The sequence below is a fragment of the Trifolium pratense genome, linkage group LG7, assembly GCF_020283565.1.
Source record: "Trifolium pratense cultivar HEN17-A07 linkage group LG7, ARS_RC_1.1, whole genome shotgun sequence".
NCBI classification, from domain to species: Eukaryota; Viridiplantae; Streptophyta; class Magnoliopsida; order Fabales; family Fabaceae; genus Trifolium; species Trifolium pratense.
The window spans coordinates 45,556,082-45,578,210 of NC_060065.1; the positions used below are offsets into that span (position 1 = coordinate 45,556,082).

Consider the following 22,129-nt stretch of genomic DNA (forward strand, 5'->3'; position numbering starts at 1 on the left):
GTTTTTTTTTTTAGTATTAGCCCCTCTGGTTCTCGGTGGAAGGGGCACAGTAATTCAGAGTTCGGCTATAAAATTAGGAAAGTCCGGCTAAAAACATGCTTCTCTTTTTTGTCGAAGACAAGATATTTCATTCATTCAATAAGCTAAAATAGCCAAAGATTACACTATGACCAAATCACTACCCACTTGATCACGGCAAACTTGACAAGCAAGAATGAACAAAGAAAAACCACTAAAACAACAACTATGTACTACTACCAAAAGACAACAAAGATACACGTAATTAGATCTAAACTAAACACTAGAATATCAATACTTTCATTTCTAACAGTAACATCTCCATATCATTTGAATCGATCAATTGGTCACTGAAGAGCAGCCTCAAAAGCCGTGTTACTGCCACAGCCTGGATCGATGGCCTTGGGGTCAGATCTGAGACTGTAAAAACGAAGAAGTACCAAAAAGTAAGAACATATGCTTGAACTAATGAGATGTTACAACACATTCAAAAAGGTCCTTCATTTTTGAAAATTATTAATAAAATGTTAAATGGTTACAATTCAACATCCCTTCGTATAATTGGAACTCACTTCAATGAAGTATGAAGTGATAAATCTTTTAATCACCTTTTCGTGCGTATAGGAAGTGGCGGAAGTAAACAAAATAAGTCATTGTCTGTTTGGTTCAAAATAGGGGGAGGGGAGGTGAGGTATTTTTATAGAGGGGAGGGGAGGGAAGGGGAGGGGAGGGAAATTTTTTAATTACATATGTGTTTGGTTCAAAAGAGGGGAGAGGAGGGGAGGTGAGGAGTTCAGGTTCCCTCCATTATTATCTTTCCATTTATTCTCCATTTAGAGAGAGATAGACACAAGAAAAAATTAGTGGGGTCCACAAATTAGTGTGACCCACTTTTAATGGTCCCACTAATTCTTAATGTGTCTATCTCTCTCCAAATGGAGAATAAATGGAGGGATAATAAATGGAGAGAACCCAAACTCGGAGGTGAGGTATTTTAATTAAATATATGTTTGGTTCACAAGGGGAGGGGAGGTATTTTAAAAGCAATTTACTTTTTTACCCTTAAAATCTTATAACACTCGTATTGTAAACATACGTATAAACATATATAATAAGATCAATATACAAACAACACACATGAAGAGTGAAAACGTGATGTTCCAGACATAAGGCATATGATGATATGAATATATATAATCGTGATGATGTTCCAGCAAGAATAAAAAATTGAAAACACGGTGTTCCAGAAGTAAGCAAAATTGAAAACGTGATGTTCAACAAGCAGCAGTAGAAGAATAGAGAACACAGTATTAATGTTCAATAGTTAGAAAAAACATACACCGGGTACAAGCAAGCAGCGGCAATGATAATGAGCAAGCAGCGGCAATGATGAGCAAATAGTGGCAGACAAGGAGTATAGGTAATACAGACAACAAAGACCTAATAATAAAAATGGTAATAAGGATAATATTGGAATTTTAAAATATATTGAGGATAATTTTGTCAATTTAATAAACTTTGAAAAAGCTTCCCTCCCCTCACCTCCAAATCCCCCCGATTTGGGGGGAAGCAAAAATTGAGTTTATGAGGGATTCTGCTTACCTCCCCTCCCCTCCTATCCCCTTCTAAAAATTGAACCAAACACAAAAAAATTAAAATATTAACTCCCCTCCCCTCACCTCCCCTCAAAAACCCCCGAACCAAACAAACCCTTAGTATTAGCCCCTCTGGTTCTCGGTGGAAGAGACTTTTGAGGTAAGTCCTGATAATCATCGGCTGTGGTAAGGCCCATATCCGAGAGATGACTTTGTTTAACATTCACTTCCCTATTCTCGATTTCCTCATCCTCAGTAACATGCCAGTTATAACGAAGCTGGACTTTAGGCTTTATCTCTTCCACAGCTTCATACCAATTATAAGGAAATTGGATTTCAGGCCTGCTGCTGCTGCTGCTTTCATGTACATGATCTAGGCCAAGATATTCTTGTTTATGAACTCCATTTATCCACAAATCAAATGGATCGATAATATCATGCTCCATAACCATGCGCAATCCCCATTGTGTTATCACCAAACCTGGGCGAGCTTTAAACGTGATTTGTGCTCCTGTAGTCACAAAATGGCAGTGGGACCTAGAGATATAGATTAGCCATAAATATTCTGCATCTGAGCCATCAACATCGTTTCGGTCTAACCGAATTGGTATATCAAAGGTTTCTTCCATTTGTTCACTTTCGAAAGAAAGATAAAGAGGATATGGAAGTTGTGATGAAAATGGATAATATGAACCAGAAGTTGTTGAATGAAATTCTACAAATGTCACACAAAAGGAAAAGCCAAGCCAATTGTCAAACTCATTAACACAGTCTGTTATCCTTATTCTTGAATTTGCCGTAAATTGATGAGGTAACCATTGTGGAATTGTGTTACCGGGAACAACAATGTCAAGGCCACACCGGAAATGACAAGGACTCTGGAATCAGAGATAAAAAGTAAAAACTATATCAGAATTAGTGAAAAAGAGGATGAAGGACAGGGGAAGCAATGTAAAGCGAGCACCTTAAGTAATTTCCTAAGCCACGAAAGTGCCAACTTATGACCTTCTGCAATCTCCAAGAGGGGGCAGTTGAAAAAATAAAATCCTGACCTATGATCGTGAGATCCGGATACCATTTTGAAATACCTTCCCCCAGATGTAGAAGTAGCACAGTCTTGGAGCTCCGGCAAATATTGAAGCCTGCTGCAATGCGCCAAGTTTAAATATGCTAGACTGGAAAGCCTCCCTATTGAAGATGGTAGGGAAACAAAGTTGTTTCCTTCAAGATTTAGCCTTTCTAAATGCCATAGATATCCAATAGCATCAGGGACTATACTTAGATTGCAGAAGCTCAGGTCCAAAAAAATCAAAAAATTCAGATTTAAAGAAGATATAGAGAGATCAATATTTTCTGCAGTTGCAAATATGATGTCAGTACTTTCTTCAGAGAACGAGGTGTTTGCAAACAAGGGTAGATTCTCTAGTTTTAAGCAGCCACATAAATCTATAGTTACAAGAGAAGGCATAGAATTTAAGATTTTGAGTATACTGACAAGATTCGTGCAGTGTCTTAAGCTCAAGAATTTAAGTTGTAGAAGATCCCCAAAAGAATGATCAATTGTTGATAAACTCGCACATTGATCAATATCAAGATACTCCAGATTTGAGACCCTGGTAAAATCTGGTATGGTTTCGAGTTTTGAGCAGCCAGAGAGGTGCAGAACTTTGAGAGAATATAAGTTAAATACAGTGTCACCATCAAGAACTAGCCTGACCAAACTGCTGCAGCCTTCCAAACTCAAGAAAGCAAGTTTTTCAAGAAGTCCAATGGACGGATGGACATACGACAGGTTTACGCATCCTGTAAAATCTAGTCGCTCAAGTCTTCGGCTTCCAGCAAAATTTGGAGTCTCTACAAGTAATTTGGAGTTGCTCAGATCCACCCTTTTCAAACAAGGGAGATCCTGTGAATACAGAATGAACAATCAAGTATTAGCATGTTGTATTCAAACTTGAATATCATTAACTGACTTTGGTGCGCTTTAATTTTCACGTGATATGTAGACACGAGTTCAAAAAATTATAACCAAATCATTTTAATAACAACAAGAGAAAATCATCATTTTCTCTGCAGTAGTCTGTGTTTCCTGATCATAATTGTTTAATTAGCTGTTAGTATAGAGTTTTTTATCTTGTAACTTAACCATGTATTGAAACAAAATTGAAGAGTGTGACCATGATAATTCACTCAAAAGTAAAAACCATTTAATAACTTGTCAATACATAATTGAGACTAATATTGTAGTATGCATCAACCTTTTATCCTTAATCCTTTAAAGATGAAAATTACACGTAAATTACAATACCTTGTGACCGTCCCAAAGTCGCTGGATGCTGCTACAAGGCATGTTCAATTCAACAAGACAATAAGGCTCAAAATTTAATGGCAAAGAAGCAAAAGGGTAACTAAACCACAGAAGATACTGCAAGCTGTTAGAAAGGAAATTGAGACTTCCTGAAAATTTTGTATGATACAATATAAGAATTTTAAGTCCCCTCATTATTGACAATCCTTCAGCCCTCAACCGACGATGTTCAGAGATATGCACTTTTTGGTCTAGAATTATGGCATTAACATTGTTTGTTCCCTGAAAACATCGAGAATAAATGTTAAAAACGGGAAGAACAAAAAATCAAACTGCTTGAATAAATTTAATCTATCTGATGGAAAAAGAAATGTTAATTTTTTAAATGTAACTTGTTACCGTTTCTGTCATCATGACAGAGTAAAAATCGTCATACAGCCACAATCTACTCCATGATCCAGGTTGGAAAGGAAATTGTTGCCGAACAATTTTCTTCCCCAAGTCTTGCAACATTTCATGCATAAGAATTTCTTGATTTATAACGGTTATGAGTGACCTCTCAATCAAACTTGGAATTCCAATGTGAGGGTGCAACCCACAAGCATCTAGAATTCGCTTCACATAATCTTCCTTCTCTCCTTTAAAGAAACAAGCAATGTGCAGAAATATTTCTTTTTCTTCAGAATGCAATCCCTCAAAACTTACCTGAAGCACTTCCATAACTTTGTTGTCTGGATTTTTCCTCAATCTGCTCAAAGCATCTTTCCATTGGTCAGCATTTCGAGTACACAAGAAAGAACCCACTACTCGAACTGCTAATGGAAGACCTTGAGCATATTTTAGTACCTCAGGAGTCAGCTTCACACATCTGCTCGAGGGACCCTCACCTTTGAAAGCATTTCTATAAAAAAGTTCGCGAGCGTCATTACTATTCAATAGTGGAACCTCATACACATCATATGATATTGGTAACCGTGCTCCAAACACTCTTAGAATATGCATATCCCTGGTTGTAATGATCATTCTACTTCCTTTACCAAGCAACTCAGGATTTATAGTCAACTCTTCCATCTGCTCTAATAGATCTACATTGTCAAGAACTACAAGAAACTTCCTGTTGCGAAGTCTTTTATGTACGATTCCAGATATTTCAGAAGGGCTGTATGTCTCTAGGTTTTTCTCATCTATGGTTTGCCGAAGGATTTGTTTCTTTACAGCAGTAGCACCACCGTCTTTATAGATTTTGCTTACATTCTCAATAAAACAGCTTGCATTAAACTGATAGGAGACTCTATCATACAAGACGGAAGCAAGAGTTGTCTTTCCAATTCCAGCCATCCCCCAAATACCTATAGCTCGAAATTCATCATCCTTTGAGTTTAATTTCAGAAGGCTTTCTAATTCTTCTACTCGTGGTTGTATCCCAATAAGGTCCTCAGCAAACCCTGAGAACTTATGACCCAATAATTTTATTACCTCCTGAACAATATTTTTAATCTCTCGAAACTCTGGCCTGAAAGAGAGGGGGAAATAAACACCAAATTATTACCTAAGAAAATAGGCAGAATGTTATGTAAAAAATATAACAGAATGAATATCATAAGGATTAATTTATATATTCCGACATGTTACTTAAATAGATTTGAAAAAATAACATGTCGATGAAATGAGTCAGTAACTTCTATTCATAATTAACCCATTTGGGTTGGCCTAGTGGTGTTGGCTCTGGACCTTGGAGTGTGCTCCTCTCAAGGTCCTAGTTTGAGCCCCCGCAAGTGGATGGTGGGATTGGACCTCTCGGATTAGTCGGTTCGTGGGCCGAATACCGAGTTTTCAAAAACAAAAAAATACTTCTATTGATAATATTCTACAATTTACTTCACATGGGCGAGAATAAAATAAACAGGCTTGATTTGTAAAGTAGTGTGCTGCACAAGAAAACTCGATTGAATACTACAAATTCATGTCAAACAAAGGGAGGGAATAGCATTAACACTTACTTGTTCCTAACATCCCAACCAACTACTTCAGTTAAATCAACCATAGCTCTCGACCATCTCAAAACTTTATTATGATCATGTTTGAATTTTTTCATGTGTGAAAGAAAAGCATTCTCATACACCCCAGTCTGTTTTCGTACAAGAGATGGATCGATATCATAAAAAACAGGGAAAACAGTCTGTTTCAAATCTTTACGACATTGAGCAATAGTAGCCATTTCTTCCAAACACCATGTTGACTCAGCATATCTTTCAGAGAAAACAACTATAGAAATCCGAGAATTTTTAATTGCTTGCAGAAGCTGCGGCGAAAGGGATTCCCCTTTCTCAAGCCTTTTATCATCCTTGAAGGCAAAAATACCCTTTGAAGTTAGATGAGCATAAAGATGATCAACAAAAGTATTGCGGGTGTCAGGACCTCTAAAACTGATGAACACATCATATTTATAGCTTTGATAGTTATTATAGTCCATGGAGGAATTGGAAGCTTCAACTCCTTGCCTCAAATTGGAAAACGACAAACGACTCAACAGGGCACGAAACGGTTGCAGGACAAAGGTTCTCAGTGAGAGTAAAGCATCTACAATACAATTGAAAATTCAACAAAAAGAAAAAAAGAATAATTATAAACAAAAGAAATGTGTAAATTATTAAATTTTGATAGTGGAAGCAGTATCTGAGTGAAGGATCAGCAGAAATTGAGGCCTAGTTATTCAACTAAATAATTAATAATCCAGCAAAAGTAAAAGCTCATGGTGTGGAACTAGTTAACGTTTTTACCTGAAATATTGGTGTTTGAATCCATCTTGACTCACGTCAGAAATTTGCTGCAGCACAGCCACTAGATTGAATGAGCAAGAAAGAAGAATTCATTAAGTAAATTTGTATGTTGAAGGAAGATGAATTAATACATGGTAAAAAGGAAAGTCAACAAACCGTGTGGGTTCCATGTACAAACCTCATTGCAAGATTATTTTGTTTTTGAGAATTTTTCAACAAACACAAGGGAGAATTTGGAGGTAAGGGGAATTTGCACAACTATTTCCTCTTGTTCATATTGTCCATCGAGGAAACTTCAGGTTGGAATTTCTCATAAAAATTCTATTCAACTTTGAATCCCAAATGCACCGCTGGTTCATTGCGTGTTAAAATTGGAAATTGCGTGTGTTGAAGTTTTTTCATACTTTTCATTCAACTCTTGCATACCATTTTAAAATTGGACAAAACTTACATGCATTTCCATACATGCATTTCTTACTTTTCCACTCACAAAGAGGTGGTTATTTGTGTTTTTTCATTTTGAAAAAATAAAAGAAAATTATTTTTAATAAAAAAAACTACCTCTTTGTGAGAGAAAAAGTAAGAAATGCATGTATGGAAATGCAGGTAAGTTCTGTCCTTTAAAATTTTATATTTGTTTTCTGCGGACATTGTTTAGTACTCCTTCCGGTCCTTATTATAAGAAACACTTTGACAAAATCACACAGACCAAGGAAGGTAAATTTTTTCATTAATGATTCTAACATTTTATGTTATATTCCAAAACTAACCTTTGACTAGCATGGGAAATAGACTTCTCTAATTAATGCACTAGCATTATAATGAATTATTTGATTGTATTTAATAAGGGTACAAATGGAATTGTGTCAAAGTGTTTTTTATAAAAAGGACCAAATAAAAATTCCAAAGTGTTTCTTATAAAAAGGACCGGAGGGAGTACATTATATGAATCTATGTTACAAAAGTTTAATATGTTTTTAACAAAAAATGAATTAAATATGATTTTTTTTAGTTTTTTGAACATAAAAATTCAAAAATAATTTATCTTATGTTAAAAAATTCTAAATTTTTATCATATATGTTCTTACAATATTATAAACATGAATACAAAAAATCATTCAAAAATGTGAAAGTATACACGAATTGAATGAAAAGTATGGACTAAAAACATTGACGAAAAATATTTAAGGGACTAAAAACTATGGAAAAAAAATTTCATAAACTAAAATAAAAATTTTGAGAAATTATAAGGACCAAAAATATATTTAATCCAAAATTCTATAAAATAGACAAAGATTACACTATGAGCATATCACTAACCAATAAAGTATAGAATTAATGCACAATAAAAAAAGTACCGGATTTGCTCCTGACTTATATATTTACTTTTTTATTTTTCTAAAAATATATATTCATTAATTCAAATTGAAAATACATCGATCTTTACAAACATTGTTAAAAACTGAAAAAGGTGAATCCACAAACAATCTTGCAGAACATAGGTTAATAACATATAACGGCATCATAAAAGTGACTACAAATATGACAAAATAAAAGTAACTGGAATCTTCATATTTCCGGATCTGTAACATTGACGTTACAGTCTTCATCAGATCTGTAATGAGTTGAGGTACATATGTCAATTTGAATCCACGAAATACGATACTAAAACGAAAAACCAACAAACGTCGCACAAGACGACGACAAACTTAAAAAAAAACGAAGAAGCAAATATACGTGGATAATCACTTATTTAAATGAAAAGGAAAAACAATTTAGAGGGGTGATTTGGAGTAAAACATTGACCCCTAAAACCACCCCTCCATGGTGGATGATCAAAAGAATAAACTAGGGTCAGGGGGAAAGGGGCGGCGATCGTGAGAAGAAGAAATATGTGAACTACCTAGTTTGACATGACTCATATATTTACTTGATCACGACAAACTTGACAAGCTAAGAATCAACAAAGAAAAACCACTACCACTCATCTTCGGCCCTCGAAGTCTACCTCTCCGTACTCCCGAAAAATGCTTGCATCCAATTGCCCTTGGAGTTTTAGGACAACCATCAAGCTACATCGTACCCTCTTTAGCCCCCGGATTGTAGCTTTCCGTCCTTTGAAAAATTTGCTTGCCTCCAACAAACCATGAAATTTTAGGTGGTTCTACAAGCTGTAACATCAAACTCTTCTTATATCCAACTACCTCCAGTAGTCCTACAAGTTACTAAGTCTAATCACCCTTGCTTTTAATTGCCTCCTTGAAGATCTTCCCAGTTTTGCACTTCTCATACCGCACTTATCAGTGTTGTTTAGTCATCATGATTGGGTGCGATATGGTAATCGACGATTGAATTGCTTGTAGAAGTTGTGGCAAAAGGTATTCTCCTTTCTCAAGCCTTTTATCATCCTTGAAGGCGAAAATACCCTTTTTTAGTTAGTTGAGCATAAAGACGATCAACAAAAGTGTTGCGAGAGTCAGGACCTCTAAAACTTATAAACACATCGTATTTATAGATTTCATAGTAATTATGATCCATGGAAGAATTGAAAGATTTAGTTCCTTGGCTCCAAATGTTCAAACTAGAAAACGATAAACAACCCAATAGGACCCGAAACGGTTGCATGAGAAAGGACCTCATTGAGATAAACATATCTATGATACCAGTTCAAAATTCTGCATTAAACTTATAGTCTCTCAAAGTTCTGCATCTCTCCGGCTGCACAAAACATGAAACCATATTAAATTTTACTGGTGTGTCAAATCTTGAGTATCATGATATTGATCAATGTACGGGCTTATGAACGACCGATCAATCTATTGGGGATCTTACCCAACTTATATTCTTGAGTTTAAGAGACTGCACAAATCTTGTCGGTATACCTGAAAGCATTAATTCTATGACTTCTCTTGAAACTCTAGATTTATGTGGCTGCTTAAAACTAGACAATCTCCCCTTGCTGGGAAACATATCAGTATCTTCTTACTATCTGGATTCTTTGATTTTTTTGGACCTAAGCTTTTGCAATCTACGAACGGTCCCCGATGCTATTGGAGAGTTGAGGAATTTAGAAAGGCTAAATCTTGAAGGAAACAACTTTGTTTCACTACCATCGTCAATGAGTAGCCTTTTCAGTCTAGCATACTTAAACTTGGGGCATTGCAGCAGGCTTCAATCTTTACCTGAGTTCGGATTCTGTGCTACTTCTACATCTGGGGGGAGGAATTTCAAAACGGTACCCGGATCTCACAATCATAGGTCAGGACTATATATATAGGTCAAAACGGTATCCTCTTTATCTTTCTTTTGAAAATGAACAAACAGAAGAAACCTTCGATATACCAATTCAGTTATACCTGAACGATGTTGATGGCTCAGATGAAGAACATTTATGGCTAATCTATATCTCTAGGCCCCACTGCCATTTTGTAACAACAGGAGCAATGATCACATTTAAAAGTCACCCAGGTTTGGAGATGAAACAATGGGGATTACGTGTGGTTTTGAAGAATGATATCTATAATCTGGTTTGGGAGCATGATATATATATAATCCATTTTTGTCTTCGATATATGAGGTTCATCGCTTGGATTATGCACATGACAGTAGCAGAAGCAGCAGGCCTGAAATCCAGCTTCCTTATAATTGGTATGAAGATGAGGAAGAGATTAAGCCTATATTCCAACTTCATTATAATTGGCATGTTACTAAGGAAGAGGAACACGAGAATACAGAAATAAGCGCTCAATCTATAACGGGAAATTTGTATTAAACTCACGATTTGCAAACACACTAACAGTGCACAACAATTAAACTCAATATTGTCCCGTGAGCTTAGCTCGGTTGACAGGGACATTGCATTGTATATATAGGGAGTCAGGGTTCGGTCATCCCACTTTTCAACCTTAAGGGTAGAATTTCTAGCTACTAAAAACTCAATATTTAATTACCCGAACTAGCTAGCAAATGTGGAATGCAATTAACATAAATCTGACGGCTAGACCTAGAATCTAGATTCTTCTTTTGATGACCTAATCACATCACATCACATCACATCACATCACATCACATACATGTCAATACTAACAAATTCAATCCAATCGCTAACTCTCACTCTCTTTATATACTCATCATATCCAACCCTACTTTCACTCACACCTCTCTAGCCGCTGCTGCCTTTACTCTCAACTCAACCACTTCCCAAACCCATGTCACATAAAGACTGTAATAATTGAAAGTTTGTAATAATTTGTATTTCAATTTTAATTAAGATCGAAACCGTACTACATTGCTAGGATCGAGGGGATCGAAGTTGATTCATGTTTGCTGGTAAGTTAGAATTTAGAAATAACATGTAGAAATTTTTATATTGGTTTCACAATCCTGAATTTTTCTCTAAGCAAAAAACCTCTAAGTATAATATATGCTTCAAATGACGCAGGATTTTTCAAAATAACGATTATTGAAGAACAACTGATAAATTATATTTGTTGTTTTTGGTCTCCCTCATTCACTATTCTTCTTTAAGGTTTTTTGTCACTCTCATTTCATAACCATGACTAAACCAAAAGCTCCAAAGCGAACCCTAGAGTCATACCTAGTCAAACATATGAACAAAAATTTCTTCCAAAGTTTGTCGCTCAATTTTCTATTTGCGTGAATTGTGATCATTTTATTTGGTTTCTTCATACCTGATTTTTACTTATGTGTCCATCTAAACTTTCGAAACCCTCATATGTTGCTAGGATCGAGGGGATCGAAGCTAATTCACAACGTGCTAATGTGAAAAATCATGTCGTTTTTATCGGCGGAGGAGTCGATCGGTGGCCGGAGACAGTTTCATTGTTCAAAGGAGGTTTTTCTATCGGATCAATTTGATGTTCAGGGCGATGATACAATTGAATGGAAGTGTATCAGCACTCTGAACGTCAAAATGATCTAGAGAAGATCCTCCTTTGAGCTATAAAACTGTCTCCGGCCACCGATCTCCTCCTTCGGCCGATAAAACCAGCGGACAAGAATTTTCACATTAGCACCTTGTGAATCAGCTTCAATCCCCTCGATCCTAGCAACGTATGAGGGTTTTGACAGTTCAGATGGGGATGGACGCATAAGCACACAATCAGCAGCTAAAAAAAATCTGGTATGAAGAAACCGAATAAAATGATCACAATTCACGCAAATAGAAAATTGAACGAGAAAGTTTTAGTTTTAGTTTACTGCATAGACTGAAAAAATTGTTCAGGCAGTGATAAAAGAATTGGCTCATAAATTCTCAGCCTTTACTAATGGTTTCTGGTTTTGTTTACTTTGTTGGCTAGTTTCCTTATCCTGTTGACAACTTTAAAGTGGTTTGAGTGTTTATGTTAGCATGTGAATAAGGATCAACGAATGACAACCTCGTCTGCTGTTTCCTCACCAGCATCATGAGAATTTGCAAGCCTGTTATCTAATTCTCGTTCAAGATATGGTACAGTTATCGAAACTTACGCCTCTCTTCTCGACCTTGCATTTTCTCTTGGATTATTTTCTGTTAGATAACAGGCTTTAAGTATTAAGCTTTATATGTAATCTAGTCCATTAGGTATTATTATAAATTCTCTTGTGATCGTTGTTTTATTATTGAAACCCTATTCTCCTTCTCTTTCTCCTATTTTATATCTCTGTTGTTAACAAATGGTAATCAGATAATTTCAACATTTACGAAGTTAAGAATGAAAAATTTGCTATAACAACACTGAATTTGGCCGGTGCAGATTGCTGAGCCTAGGATTAAAGTCATTATAAAGAAGCAACTAATGGTTCTTGTCATAACCGCCTATATGCTCAAATCTATCAAAGTACTTAAGTACACTACCAGAAGCATCACCACCGGAAGAATGCTTCTGGTAAACCCAATGTTGGCGGATTGAGAAACGGTCAGAAAAATTGAAATTAGTAATTGAAAGTAAATAAACATTAACAAATAAACTCAAACCTAAAACCTAAATCCTACTTCTAAGATTAATGTCTAATAACTTTCTTTCAAGGTGTTCGATTTTTGCTTCACCAGCCTTATCATCATCGTTACCGTCAAGTGTGATTTGAGGTTCCTTCGGCAGGAAGGTTCTGAATGTGATGATCAAATGTTTATGCCCTTTAAGCAGCTCCTCCATCCTTGCTATTGTGCCTCTTAAATCAGTAACACTCCGAGCATAATCATTTAGGATTGTAAGAAACTCAGTATACTTTTCCCTATCATCTGCAAACTCCATTCTTACTTTCTTCACAAAATCTATTGCCTCGTCGAAAGAATGTGCGAAACTCTTCATCAAAAGAGAATTATAATTTAGTTTAATCATATCCGATTCAAAACAAAACCAAACATGAGAATAGAGTAAAAGAGGAGGAGGAGAAGAGGAGGTACGTACCATTGTATTTTGCATTGCAGCAGCCGCGGCAGATCAAAGAAGTTCTTCAGAGAGGGAGATACAGCTTTCTATATATTTCTTTATGCCTTTCAGCTTTCTATAGATTTCTTTATGCCTTTCACTACAATCCTCCTTACTCTTTTTTATAGCAACTTTTAGTTGGTACGTAACATAACATCTTAACAAATATCTTTTTTTTTTTTTTTTACAAAATCTTAACAAATATTTGTTTTTATTTTTTCAAATAGATTTGTTTTCTTTCTATTTAGATACGTCTAAACAAAGTATTCACAAAAAAAAAAAAAATACTCAACAAACTATTTATATAACTTTGATCCCGGCATGTTTGGATTGGCTTTATATATATATATATATATATATATATATATATATATATATATATATATATATATATATATATATATATAATTGGATTGAATTATTTTTTAACTTATGCGAAATAACTTATGCCAATAAAAGTCACTAGGTTTGGTCTAATGGTGAGTGGTTTGGGTAGCACGCTATAGGTCGTGTGTTCGATCCTCAGTTCATTGTAAACCAAAACTTATGCAAATAAATAAGTTTGTAGGTATTATTCTATGTTTTTCAATGCAGTTTATGAGAAAATAGCTAGTAAAGATACAATTTTGTCGGTAAAATCTTATGAATTAACACAAAAATTTATTTATTTGCTTAAGTTAAAAATTAAGCTATTACTTATAAGCTACTTGAAATAGCGTCTGAAAAATAAGATATTGCTCTGTTTGACAACACCACATTTTGAGCTTATGGCTTATAGCTATAATATGACGAAAAAAGACCCATTTGGTAAAGTTTTTTCTCGTGAGCTTTTAGCTTATTTTTACTAGTGTATAGTTTATTTTGATAAGCTAATTTAATTAACTTATAGCTAATAACTTATCATTTTTTTTCTTCCAATTTTACATCTGTCATCTTACTTAAATAAAAATTAAATATTAATTAAACATATCTTTTTTATGTCATTTCATAATTATAAACTAATTCGACCACTAATTTTATCAAACACTACGAATTCAATCAGCTAGCTTATTCGCTATAAGCTAGCTTACCAACTATTCACCGTTGTTTACCAAACAGAGTCTATAAGTTAGTAAAATAAGCTATAAGCTCGTGATGAAAAAACTATTACCAAACAGGTCTTTGAGATTATAAGCTATTAGTCAGTTTTTTGGTCTTGCCAAACATACCCGAAATATGATTATGGAATGCTTAGCTTATATAAAAGGACTTCTGATCATTACTTCAATTGTTTTGGGCAGAATTTCAAAACTAATCCATCTTGAGGTGGATTCTAACATAGTAACATGGAACATCATTTCATTGAATTCATAATGGTTCATGAAATTATAAGTTGAATACGAATTTTTATTTTGCTAACTAGCCTGTAACTACAAACAATATTTAAATACTACTATTCATAATTAATTTCATTGTCTACTGTAAACCATTTTATATCTTATGTTCTTACTTTCCAGTCAAATTTAATTTAGAGGTAACAGAAACATTGACAGATCTTGAGTTGAAAATGATATAAACTCAATGTAGGTGTGGAAGAGAGCGATATATGCACAATTAGCAACACCACATTATGATGATTAATTAGACAAAAGCATTCCTAATCCTTGTGATACTGTAATATAATGTCCTAAATCATTTAATCACCTTTTCGTGCATATAGGAAGTGGCGGAGATAAATAAAACAAATCATTGAAGAGACTTTTTGAGGAAAATCATGATAATCATCGGCTACGTGATAAGGCCCATGTCTGAGAGATGACTTTGTTCCACATTCGCTTCCCTATTCTCGTATTCCTCTTCTTCGGATACATGCCAATTATAACGAAGCTGGACTTTAGGCTTCATCTCTTCCTCAGCTTCATACCAATTATAAGGAAGTTGGATTTCAGGCCTGCAGCTGCTGCTTTCATGAGCATGATCTAGGCCAAGATAGTCTTGTTGATGAATTCCATTTGTCCACGAATCAAATGGACTGTAGTCATCGATATCATGCTTCATAACCATGCGCAATCCCCATTGTTTTATTAGCAAACCTGGGTGAGCTTTAAACGTGATTTGTGCTCCTGTTGTTACAAAATGGCAGTGGGTCCTAGAGATATAGATTAGCCATAAATGCTCTTCATCTGAGCCATCAACGTCGTTCAGGTTTAACCGAATTGGTATATCGAAGGTTTCTTCCGTTTGTTCACTTGCAAAAGAAAGATAAAGAGAATAACCAGAAGTGGTTGGACGATAGTTTTCAACAAATGCCACACAAAAGGCAAAGCCAAGCCAATCATCAAACTCAGTCATATAGTCTGTTATCCGTAGTCTTGAATTTTCTGTAAATTGATGATAAAACCACCGTGGAACTGTGCACCCAGGTACAACAATGTCAAGGCCACACCGGAAATGACAAGGATTCTGGTATCAAATAAAAAAGTTAACAAATATATCAGAACTAAGGAAAAAGTGGATGGGGGAAATGGGAAGCAATGTGAAGCACACACCTTAATTAACTTCACCAGCCACGAAAGTGCCATGTTTTGACCTTCTGCGATCTCCAAGAGGGGGCAGTTGAAAATATATAATCCTGATCTATGATTATAAGATCCGGATACCATTTTGAAATACCTTCCCCCAGATGAAGAAGTGGCACAGAATCGTAGCTCCGGCAAAGATTGAAGCTTGCTGCAATGTGCCAAGTTTAAATATGCTAGACTGAAAAGACTACTCATTGAAGATGGTAGTGAAACAAAGTTGTTTCCTTCAAGATTTAGCCTTTCTAAATGCCTCAACTCTCCAATAGCATCAGGGAGTATACTTAGATTGCAAAAGCTTAGGTCCAAAAAAATCAAAGAGTCCAGACAGTAAGGTGATACAAGTTCACCATTGGAGAGATCAACATTTACGGAAGACACTGATATGAAGTCATTACTTTCTTCAAACACTGGTAGACTTTCCAGCAAGGGTAGATTCTCTAGTTTTAAGCAGCCACATAAATCTAGAGTTACAAGAGAAGTCAAAGAATTAATGCTTTCTGGTATACTAACAAGATTCGTGCAGTCTCTTAAACTCAAGAATTTAAGCTGTGTAAGATGCCCAATAGAATGATCAATCATTGATAAACTCGGACATTGATCAATATCAAGATACTCAAGATTTGACACCCCTGTAAAATCTAATAAGGTTTTAAGTTTTGTGCAGCCGGAGAGATGCAGAACTTTGAGAGAAAGTAAGTTAAATACAGTGTCACCATCATGAACAAGCCTGACCAAACTGCTGCAACCTTCCAAACTCAAGAAAGAAAGTTTTACCAGCATCCCAATGGATGGATGGACATACGATAGGTTTATGCATCCTGTAAGATCTAGCCGCTCAAGTCTCGGGCTTCCAGCAAAATTTGGAGACTCCACAAGATATTTGGAGTTGCTCAGATCCACCCTTTTCAATAAAGGGAGATACTGTGAAGACCGAACAAGAAACCAACTGTTAGCAAGTTGTATTTAAACTTGAATATCATCAATCGACTTTGGAGCGCTTTCATTAATTTTCAAAGACTAATTTGACCGACAAAATACAAACCTCGAGTATTTTTGTGATAAGTTTCGTCTTTTGGTATCTAATATGATAGTTTAACAAAATACTAAATGTTTGGCAACTCAACCTGATATCGTAGCAAGTCCTTAGACTTTTTTTTTTTTTTTGACAAAATAGTATGTCCCGAGATTAATCAAGTTATGTTACAAGTCCCTAGAATTTGTCAAGAGTTCCACATTGGAGAAAGATGACTTGAACATAAGTTTATCAGTGAGGGTGATTCTCAGTTCACAAGCAGGATTTGTAAGTTTAGAAGAGTTTTATTCAGAAAAAATAATCTACAACAATTCATGTTTTTAAATTATTCTTTAACTAAAAAGAGAGCATGAGAGACATGATTAAAATACCTTCTGACCATCCCATAGTCTTTGAATACTGCTACAAGGCATATTCAATTCAACGAGACAAAACGGCTCAAAATTTAATGGCAAAGAAGCAAAAGGGTAACCATACCACATAAGATACTGCAATCTGTTAGAGAGAAAACTGAGACTTCCTGAGAATTTCTCGTTGTATAATATAAGAATTTTAAGTCCCCTCATTATTGACAATCCTTCAGCCCTCAACAGAGGATATTCAGAGATATGCTCTTTTTGATCTAGAATGATGGCTTTAACCTTGTTTGTTCCCTGAAAACATTAAGGATAGACATGTTACAAAAGGGAAAAATATTAAATATTGTGAAGAAATTGGACTTTCTTAGAATTGAGAGTTGGGCCTAACTCAACCCTACAAAATCAGCTTGTAGGGTGTGGATTGTCTCTTACTAATAAAGTCATATTTAGGCCATCTCACATCCGATGTAACACTTCTTAACACACCCCCTCACGCCCAGCACTATTGGGCTTGGTGTGTAGATATAAATTGTGGGTGGCCCAACGGATGTTGGAGAAGATCTTATACTAGCTTAGAATTGGGAGTTCGGCCTAACTCAACCCAAGAAAACCGGCGTGTAAGGTGAGAATTGTCTCTTACTTATAAACCCATATTCAGGTCATCTCACATCCGATGTGGGACTTCTTAAAAGACTTTTTCAAGTTAAAAATAAAAACATTATCGATATATCTTTATTTTACGATAAACCTTTAAACCATCTAATGTGAAAAGAAGTTTTGATTATTCGAAAGCTATATTGTTACCGTTTCAGTCATCATGACATGGTAGAAATCATCATAAAGCCACAATCTACTCCAAGATCCCGGTTCATCAAGAAACTGTTGCCGAACAATTTTCTTCCCCAATTCTTGCACCATTTCATGCATATGAATTTTCTGATTTCTAATAGTTATGAGTGACCTCTCAATCAAATTTTGAATTCCAAAATGAGGATGCAACCCACATGCATCTAGAATTCTCTTGACATAATCTTCCTTCTCCCCTTTAAAGAAACATGCAATATGCAGAAATATTTCTTTGTCATTTGAATGTAATCCCTCAAGACTTACCTTAAGTACATCCATAACTTTGTTATCTGGATTATTTCTCAATCTATACATGGCATCTCCCCACTGGTTAACATTTCGAGTACACAAGAAAGAACCCACAACTCGAACTGCTAATGGAAGACCTTGAGCATATTTTAGTACCTCATTAGTAAGATTCACACATTCGCTAGTGAGATCCTTGCCTTTGGAAGCTTTTCTATAAAAAAGTTTGCAAGCCTCATTGTTATTCAATAGTGGAACCTCATATGACACGCATCTATCATGAGATAAAGATAACTGTTCTTCGTACACTCTTAGAATATGCGCATTCCTAGTTGTAATGATCATTCTACTTCCTGTACCAAGCAATCTAGGATTTATAGCCAATTCTTCCACTTGCTCTAATATATCAACATTGTCAAGAACTACAAGAAACTTTCTGTTGCACATTCTTTTACGCACAATTCCAGATATTTCAGAAGGGCTGTATGACTCTAGATTTATTTCATCTACAGTTTGCCGAAGAATTTGTTTTTGTACAGCAATAGCATCACCATCTCTATAGATTTTGCTTACATTCTCAATAAAACAGCTTGCATCAAACTGAGAGGATATTCTATCATACAAGACAGACGCTATAGTTGTCTTTCCAATTCCAGCCATCCCTAAAATACCTACAACTCGAAATTCATCATCCTCTGAGTTTAGTTGCAAAAGACTTTTTACTGCTTCTACTCGAGGATTTATCCCTATAAGGTCATCCGCAAAGCCTGAGAATTTATGACCCAGTGTTTTTATCACCTCCTGAACAATAATTTGGATTTCTCGAAACTCTGGCCTGAAAGAGAAATAAAAACATACATCATTGTACAACTTACTTCCATGGGGAAAAAATAAAATAAGCAAAGCTTGATTTGGAAAATAGCTTGTTGCACACTGAAAACTCAATCGAACACCACAAGTTCGTGTCAAGATTGTAAAACAAGAGAAAAAAATTATCCTCAAGACTTACTTGTTCCTAACATCCCAACCAACTAATTCAGCTAAATCGGCCATAGCTCTCGCCCATCTAATAACCTTATTTGGGTCATGTTTGAATTCCTTCTTGTGTAAAACAAAGTCATTCTGGTATACCCCGGTCTGTTTTCGTACATGAGATGGATCGACATCATAAAAAACAGGGAAAACTGTTTGTTTGAATTCTTCCCGGCATTCAGCAATAGCAGCCATCTCCTCCAAACACCATGTTGACTTGGCATATCTTGCCGAGAAGACAACAATAGAAATCCGTGAGTTTTGAATTGCTTGTTGAAGTTGTGGCGAAAGGGATTCTCCTTTCTCAAGCCTTTGGTCATCCTTGAAGGTGAAGATACCTTTTCTTGCTAGATGATCATAAAGATGATCAACGAAATTGTTGCGGGTGTCAGCACCTCTAAAACTGATGAACACGTCATATTTATAGTTTTGATAGTTGTTATAGTCCTTGGAAGAATTGAAATCTACGTCTCCTTGCCTCAAATTGGATAATAATAAACAATCCAACAGCGCACGAAATGGTTGCAGAACAAAGGTCCTCAATGAGCATAAAGTATCTATGATACGAATTGAAAATTCAAAAAGAAAAAATGAATAATTATCAATGAAAGAAATGTGTAAATTATTAAATTTTGATAGTGGAAGCAGGATCTGAGTGAAGGATTAGGCAGAAAGTGAGGCTTAGTTATCCAACTAAATAATTAATAATTAAGCAAAAGTAAAAGCTAATGTATGGAATTAGTTTAACGTTTATACCTGAAATGTTTGTGGTTGAATCCATCTTGACTCAATTAGTAAGATAAGGTCTCACTATTCTGACAAGAAAGAAGAATTCATTGGATTCATATGTTGAAGATTGTAAGAAGGAAAGTTAACAAAGTGTGTGTAGGTTCCAAGTACAAACCTCATTGGAAAATTATTGTTTTTGAGAATTTTTCAACAAACACAAAGCTTATTATTGGAAAATTATTGTTTTTGAGAATTCATAAGTTGTCATGGTACGTAGGGACAAGGTAGAATTTGGAGGTTGGGGGAAACAGGGAAGTTGACTTTTTCTTTTAGGATACTTTTTTTTATTGGTCTATAGAAGATAGGATACTTTATTATTTAAAAATTAATTTTATCTCTACTAAATCCAAAGCTTATTTCGAAATGTCACTTTGAAGACAAACCCATGAGAAATCCAATTTCTAAACATTTTAGATACAAAGCTTTTGATCAATTGAGTACAAAGTCTCTAAAAGATCTGGTTTTCTTTTAAAATATTTATTAGAAGCCTTGTTCAAACCAAGAACTTCATTCTCTACCATAGCTTATGATCATACTAAGTTATAGGCACCGGTTGAAACACACTTGAGATGCACCTCCAACTTTCTTCTAACATGTTCAAGTTCATGTTTTAAGTATAAAAAAGAGACAAATATTCCAAAATGACTCACAGTTGGACTCTTTCCTGACCAGGCTTCCTTCTTCAAGTGTGAGTGTGACTGCCTTTAGTCTCTTTGCTGATATTTCCTCACCAGAAAAATAAATTAGGCCCATTTCTTTCCTTTTCATCGTATTTCTGACGATATACAAAGTGTTCTATTCCTTTGCAAGGAGCATTGAGGCTCCATGGTCTGAATTATTATATAGACATTTGCATGATCAACTTCCTGCAAACTTTGGCCAATAGAAACTCCTACCATTGTACTATCAATAGCCAACTCAACAAATAAGGTTCCCAACTCACTTGTGAATTAGTTACCAATTCCATCATTTACTAACCTCAACATAGTACCTTGAAGATGAGCATAAGTAGGCATTGATATTCGGTCAAGAATAGCAACACTAACAGTAGAGATGGCTATCCAAACAGAGTTGTGCCACTGTGACATTTCATCAAACAGTTGGAGGGAAGTTTGCAAAAATGAGAATGAATATGCATTTGTAGGTTGGGTTTCTGCAAAATGCTTTGCGGTGGTAACCAACAAAGACAATTTGAATGACAATGTCATAATGGCTACCCAATCGGGTGGTTTCGGTGGCTGTGGATGCTCAACAAATGTGGCTCAGAGGGTGGAAGTTTGAAGTATCTGCCCATAAGGAGAACATAGTGTGGTAAGAGTTGAGAATTTATGAGCCAATGCTTTTATCACTGTCTGAACGTTTATTTTTCAATATCTGAATCCTACATATTCTTGCCTGAAAGAAGGATGAAATAATAACACTAAACTAAATTATCATCAAAGTGTCCCGTAAGTGTAGCTCAAATGATAGCCACCAGGGACATTATTGGAGTGGCCGAGGTTCGAACCCCGGATTCCACATTTCTCCACAAGTCCAGCCACTAGACTAATTGACAAAAAAAAATATTATCATCAAAGTTAGAGGTGGGAACAGGCCAGGCCGGCCTACATGGCCTTAAGGCCTAGCCTACATAGGCTCAGGCCAGGCCAGCCTATTTCTTTAAATAGAGCAGGCCAATGCTTTTTTATAAGCCTATTTAGCTAAAAAGGCCAGGCCGCAGGCCATTAAAAAAGCCTTTGAGGCCTACTAGGCCGGCCTATTTAAGTTAACATGAATAATATTTTTATTACGATTATTATTTATATATTAAAATTTATACTTTGATTAAATTATAAATCTATTAACTTTTTAAGTAATTTAAGTTTATTAATCTACATTAGTTTTTAACATATATAAATGTATTATTATAAACTAGAATTGAAATATGATGACATATATAGTCAAATTCTCTAAAATATCAAATGGAACATTATTTTATTAGTTCATAAGTATATTTCAAAATAAATATAATTATTTATTTAAATATGTTCATATGAAATAGGCTTTTAAACAGGCTAACAGGCCACATCAGACTTCAAAAGGCCAGGCTCAGGCCTAGAATTTAAGCCTATGATAGGCCACAGGCCAGACT

At 35.3% G+C, this 22,129-nt stretch overlaps 3 protein-coding genes across 6 annotated transcripts; all 3 read right to left on the reverse strand.

Annotated features, from left to right (window-relative positions):
• Positions 1-79: 79 nt before the first annotated feature.
• LOC123897841 (disease resistance protein RPV1-like) lies at positions 80-14,925 on the reverse strand. 4 transcript variants are annotated; one of them, XM_045948629.1, is made up of 8 exons: positions 14,816-14,925; positions 5,922-6,501; positions 4,321-5,434; positions 3,922-4,203; positions 2,578-3,519; positions 1,760-2,491; positions 627-674; positions 80-438 (listed from the first exon to the last, which is right to left on the reverse strand). In XM_045948629.1, the coding sequence occupies exons 1-7, from the start codon at positions 14,859-14,861 to the stop codon at positions 669-671; spliced, it is 3,702 nt and encodes a 1,233-aa protein (XP_045804585.1). In that variant the 5' UTR covers positions 14,862-14,925; the 3' UTR covers positions 80-438; positions 627-668. The 4 variants fall into 4 exon arrangements, with proteins under 4 accessions (XP_045804585.1, XP_045804586.1, XP_045804587.1 ...); XM_045948630.1 differs by lacking the exon at positions 14,816-14,925 and adding exons at positions 6,702-6,762; positions 6,880-7,103 and having other exon boundaries at positions 80-674; XM_045948631.1 differs by lacking the exon at positions 14,816-14,925 and adding exons at positions 6,702-6,762; positions 6,858-7,083 and having other exon boundaries at positions 80-674.
• Positions 12,232-13,205, reverse strand: LOC123897850 (paired amphipathic helix protein Sin3-like 2). Its single transcript, XM_045948639.1, has 2 exons — positions 13,112-13,205; positions 12,232-13,006 (listed from the first exon to the last, which is right to left on the reverse strand). Exons 1-2 carry the CDS (start codon positions 13,124-13,126, stop codon positions 12,686-12,688), a joined length of 336 nt encoding a protein of 111 aa, XP_045804595.1. The 5' UTR covers positions 13,127-13,205; the 3' UTR covers positions 12,232-12,685.
• Positions 14,717-20,233, reverse strand: LOC123897842 (TMV resistance protein N-like). Its single transcript, XM_045948632.1, has 7 exons — positions 20,114-20,233; positions 19,966-20,024; positions 19,187-19,766; positions 17,890-19,012; positions 17,098-17,379; positions 15,661-16,614; positions 14,717-15,574 (listed from the first exon to the last, which is right to left on the reverse strand). Exons 2-7 carry the CDS (start codon positions 19,988-19,990, stop codon positions 14,900-14,902), a joined length of 3,639 nt encoding a protein of 1,212 aa, XP_045804588.1. The 5' UTR covers positions 19,991-20,024; positions 20,114-20,233; the 3' UTR covers positions 14,717-14,899.
• Positions 20,234-22,129: the final 1,896 nt, after the last annotated feature.

Excerpts from the sequence above, each read along its gene's own strand:
- LOC123897841 (XM_045948629.1), bottom strand. The coding sequence starts at position 14,861 with ATGATTTGTTTTATTTATCTCCGCCACTTCCTATATGCACGAAAAG. Across the intron at positions 4,204-4,320 it reads CTGTCATGATGACAGAAACG|GGAACAAACAATGTTAATGC; the intron begins GTAACAAGTTAC and ends CGATGTTTTCAG. Across the intron at positions 2,492-2,577 it reads GGCTTAGGAAATTACTTAAG|AGTCCTTGTCATTTCCGGTG; the intron begins GTGCTCGCTTTA and ends CTCTGATTCCAG.
- LOC123897842 (XM_045948632.1), bottom strand. The coding sequence starts at position 19,990 with ATGGATTCAACCACAAACATTTCAG. Across the intron at positions 19,767-19,965 it reads TTCAACCACAAACATTTCAG|ATACTTTATGCTCATTGAGG; the intron begins GTATAAACGTTA and ends TTCGTATCATAG. Across the intron at positions 16,615-17,097 it reads GACTATGGGATGGTCAGAAG|TATCTCCCTTTATTGAAAAG; the intron begins GTATTTTAATCA and ends CGGTCTTCACAG.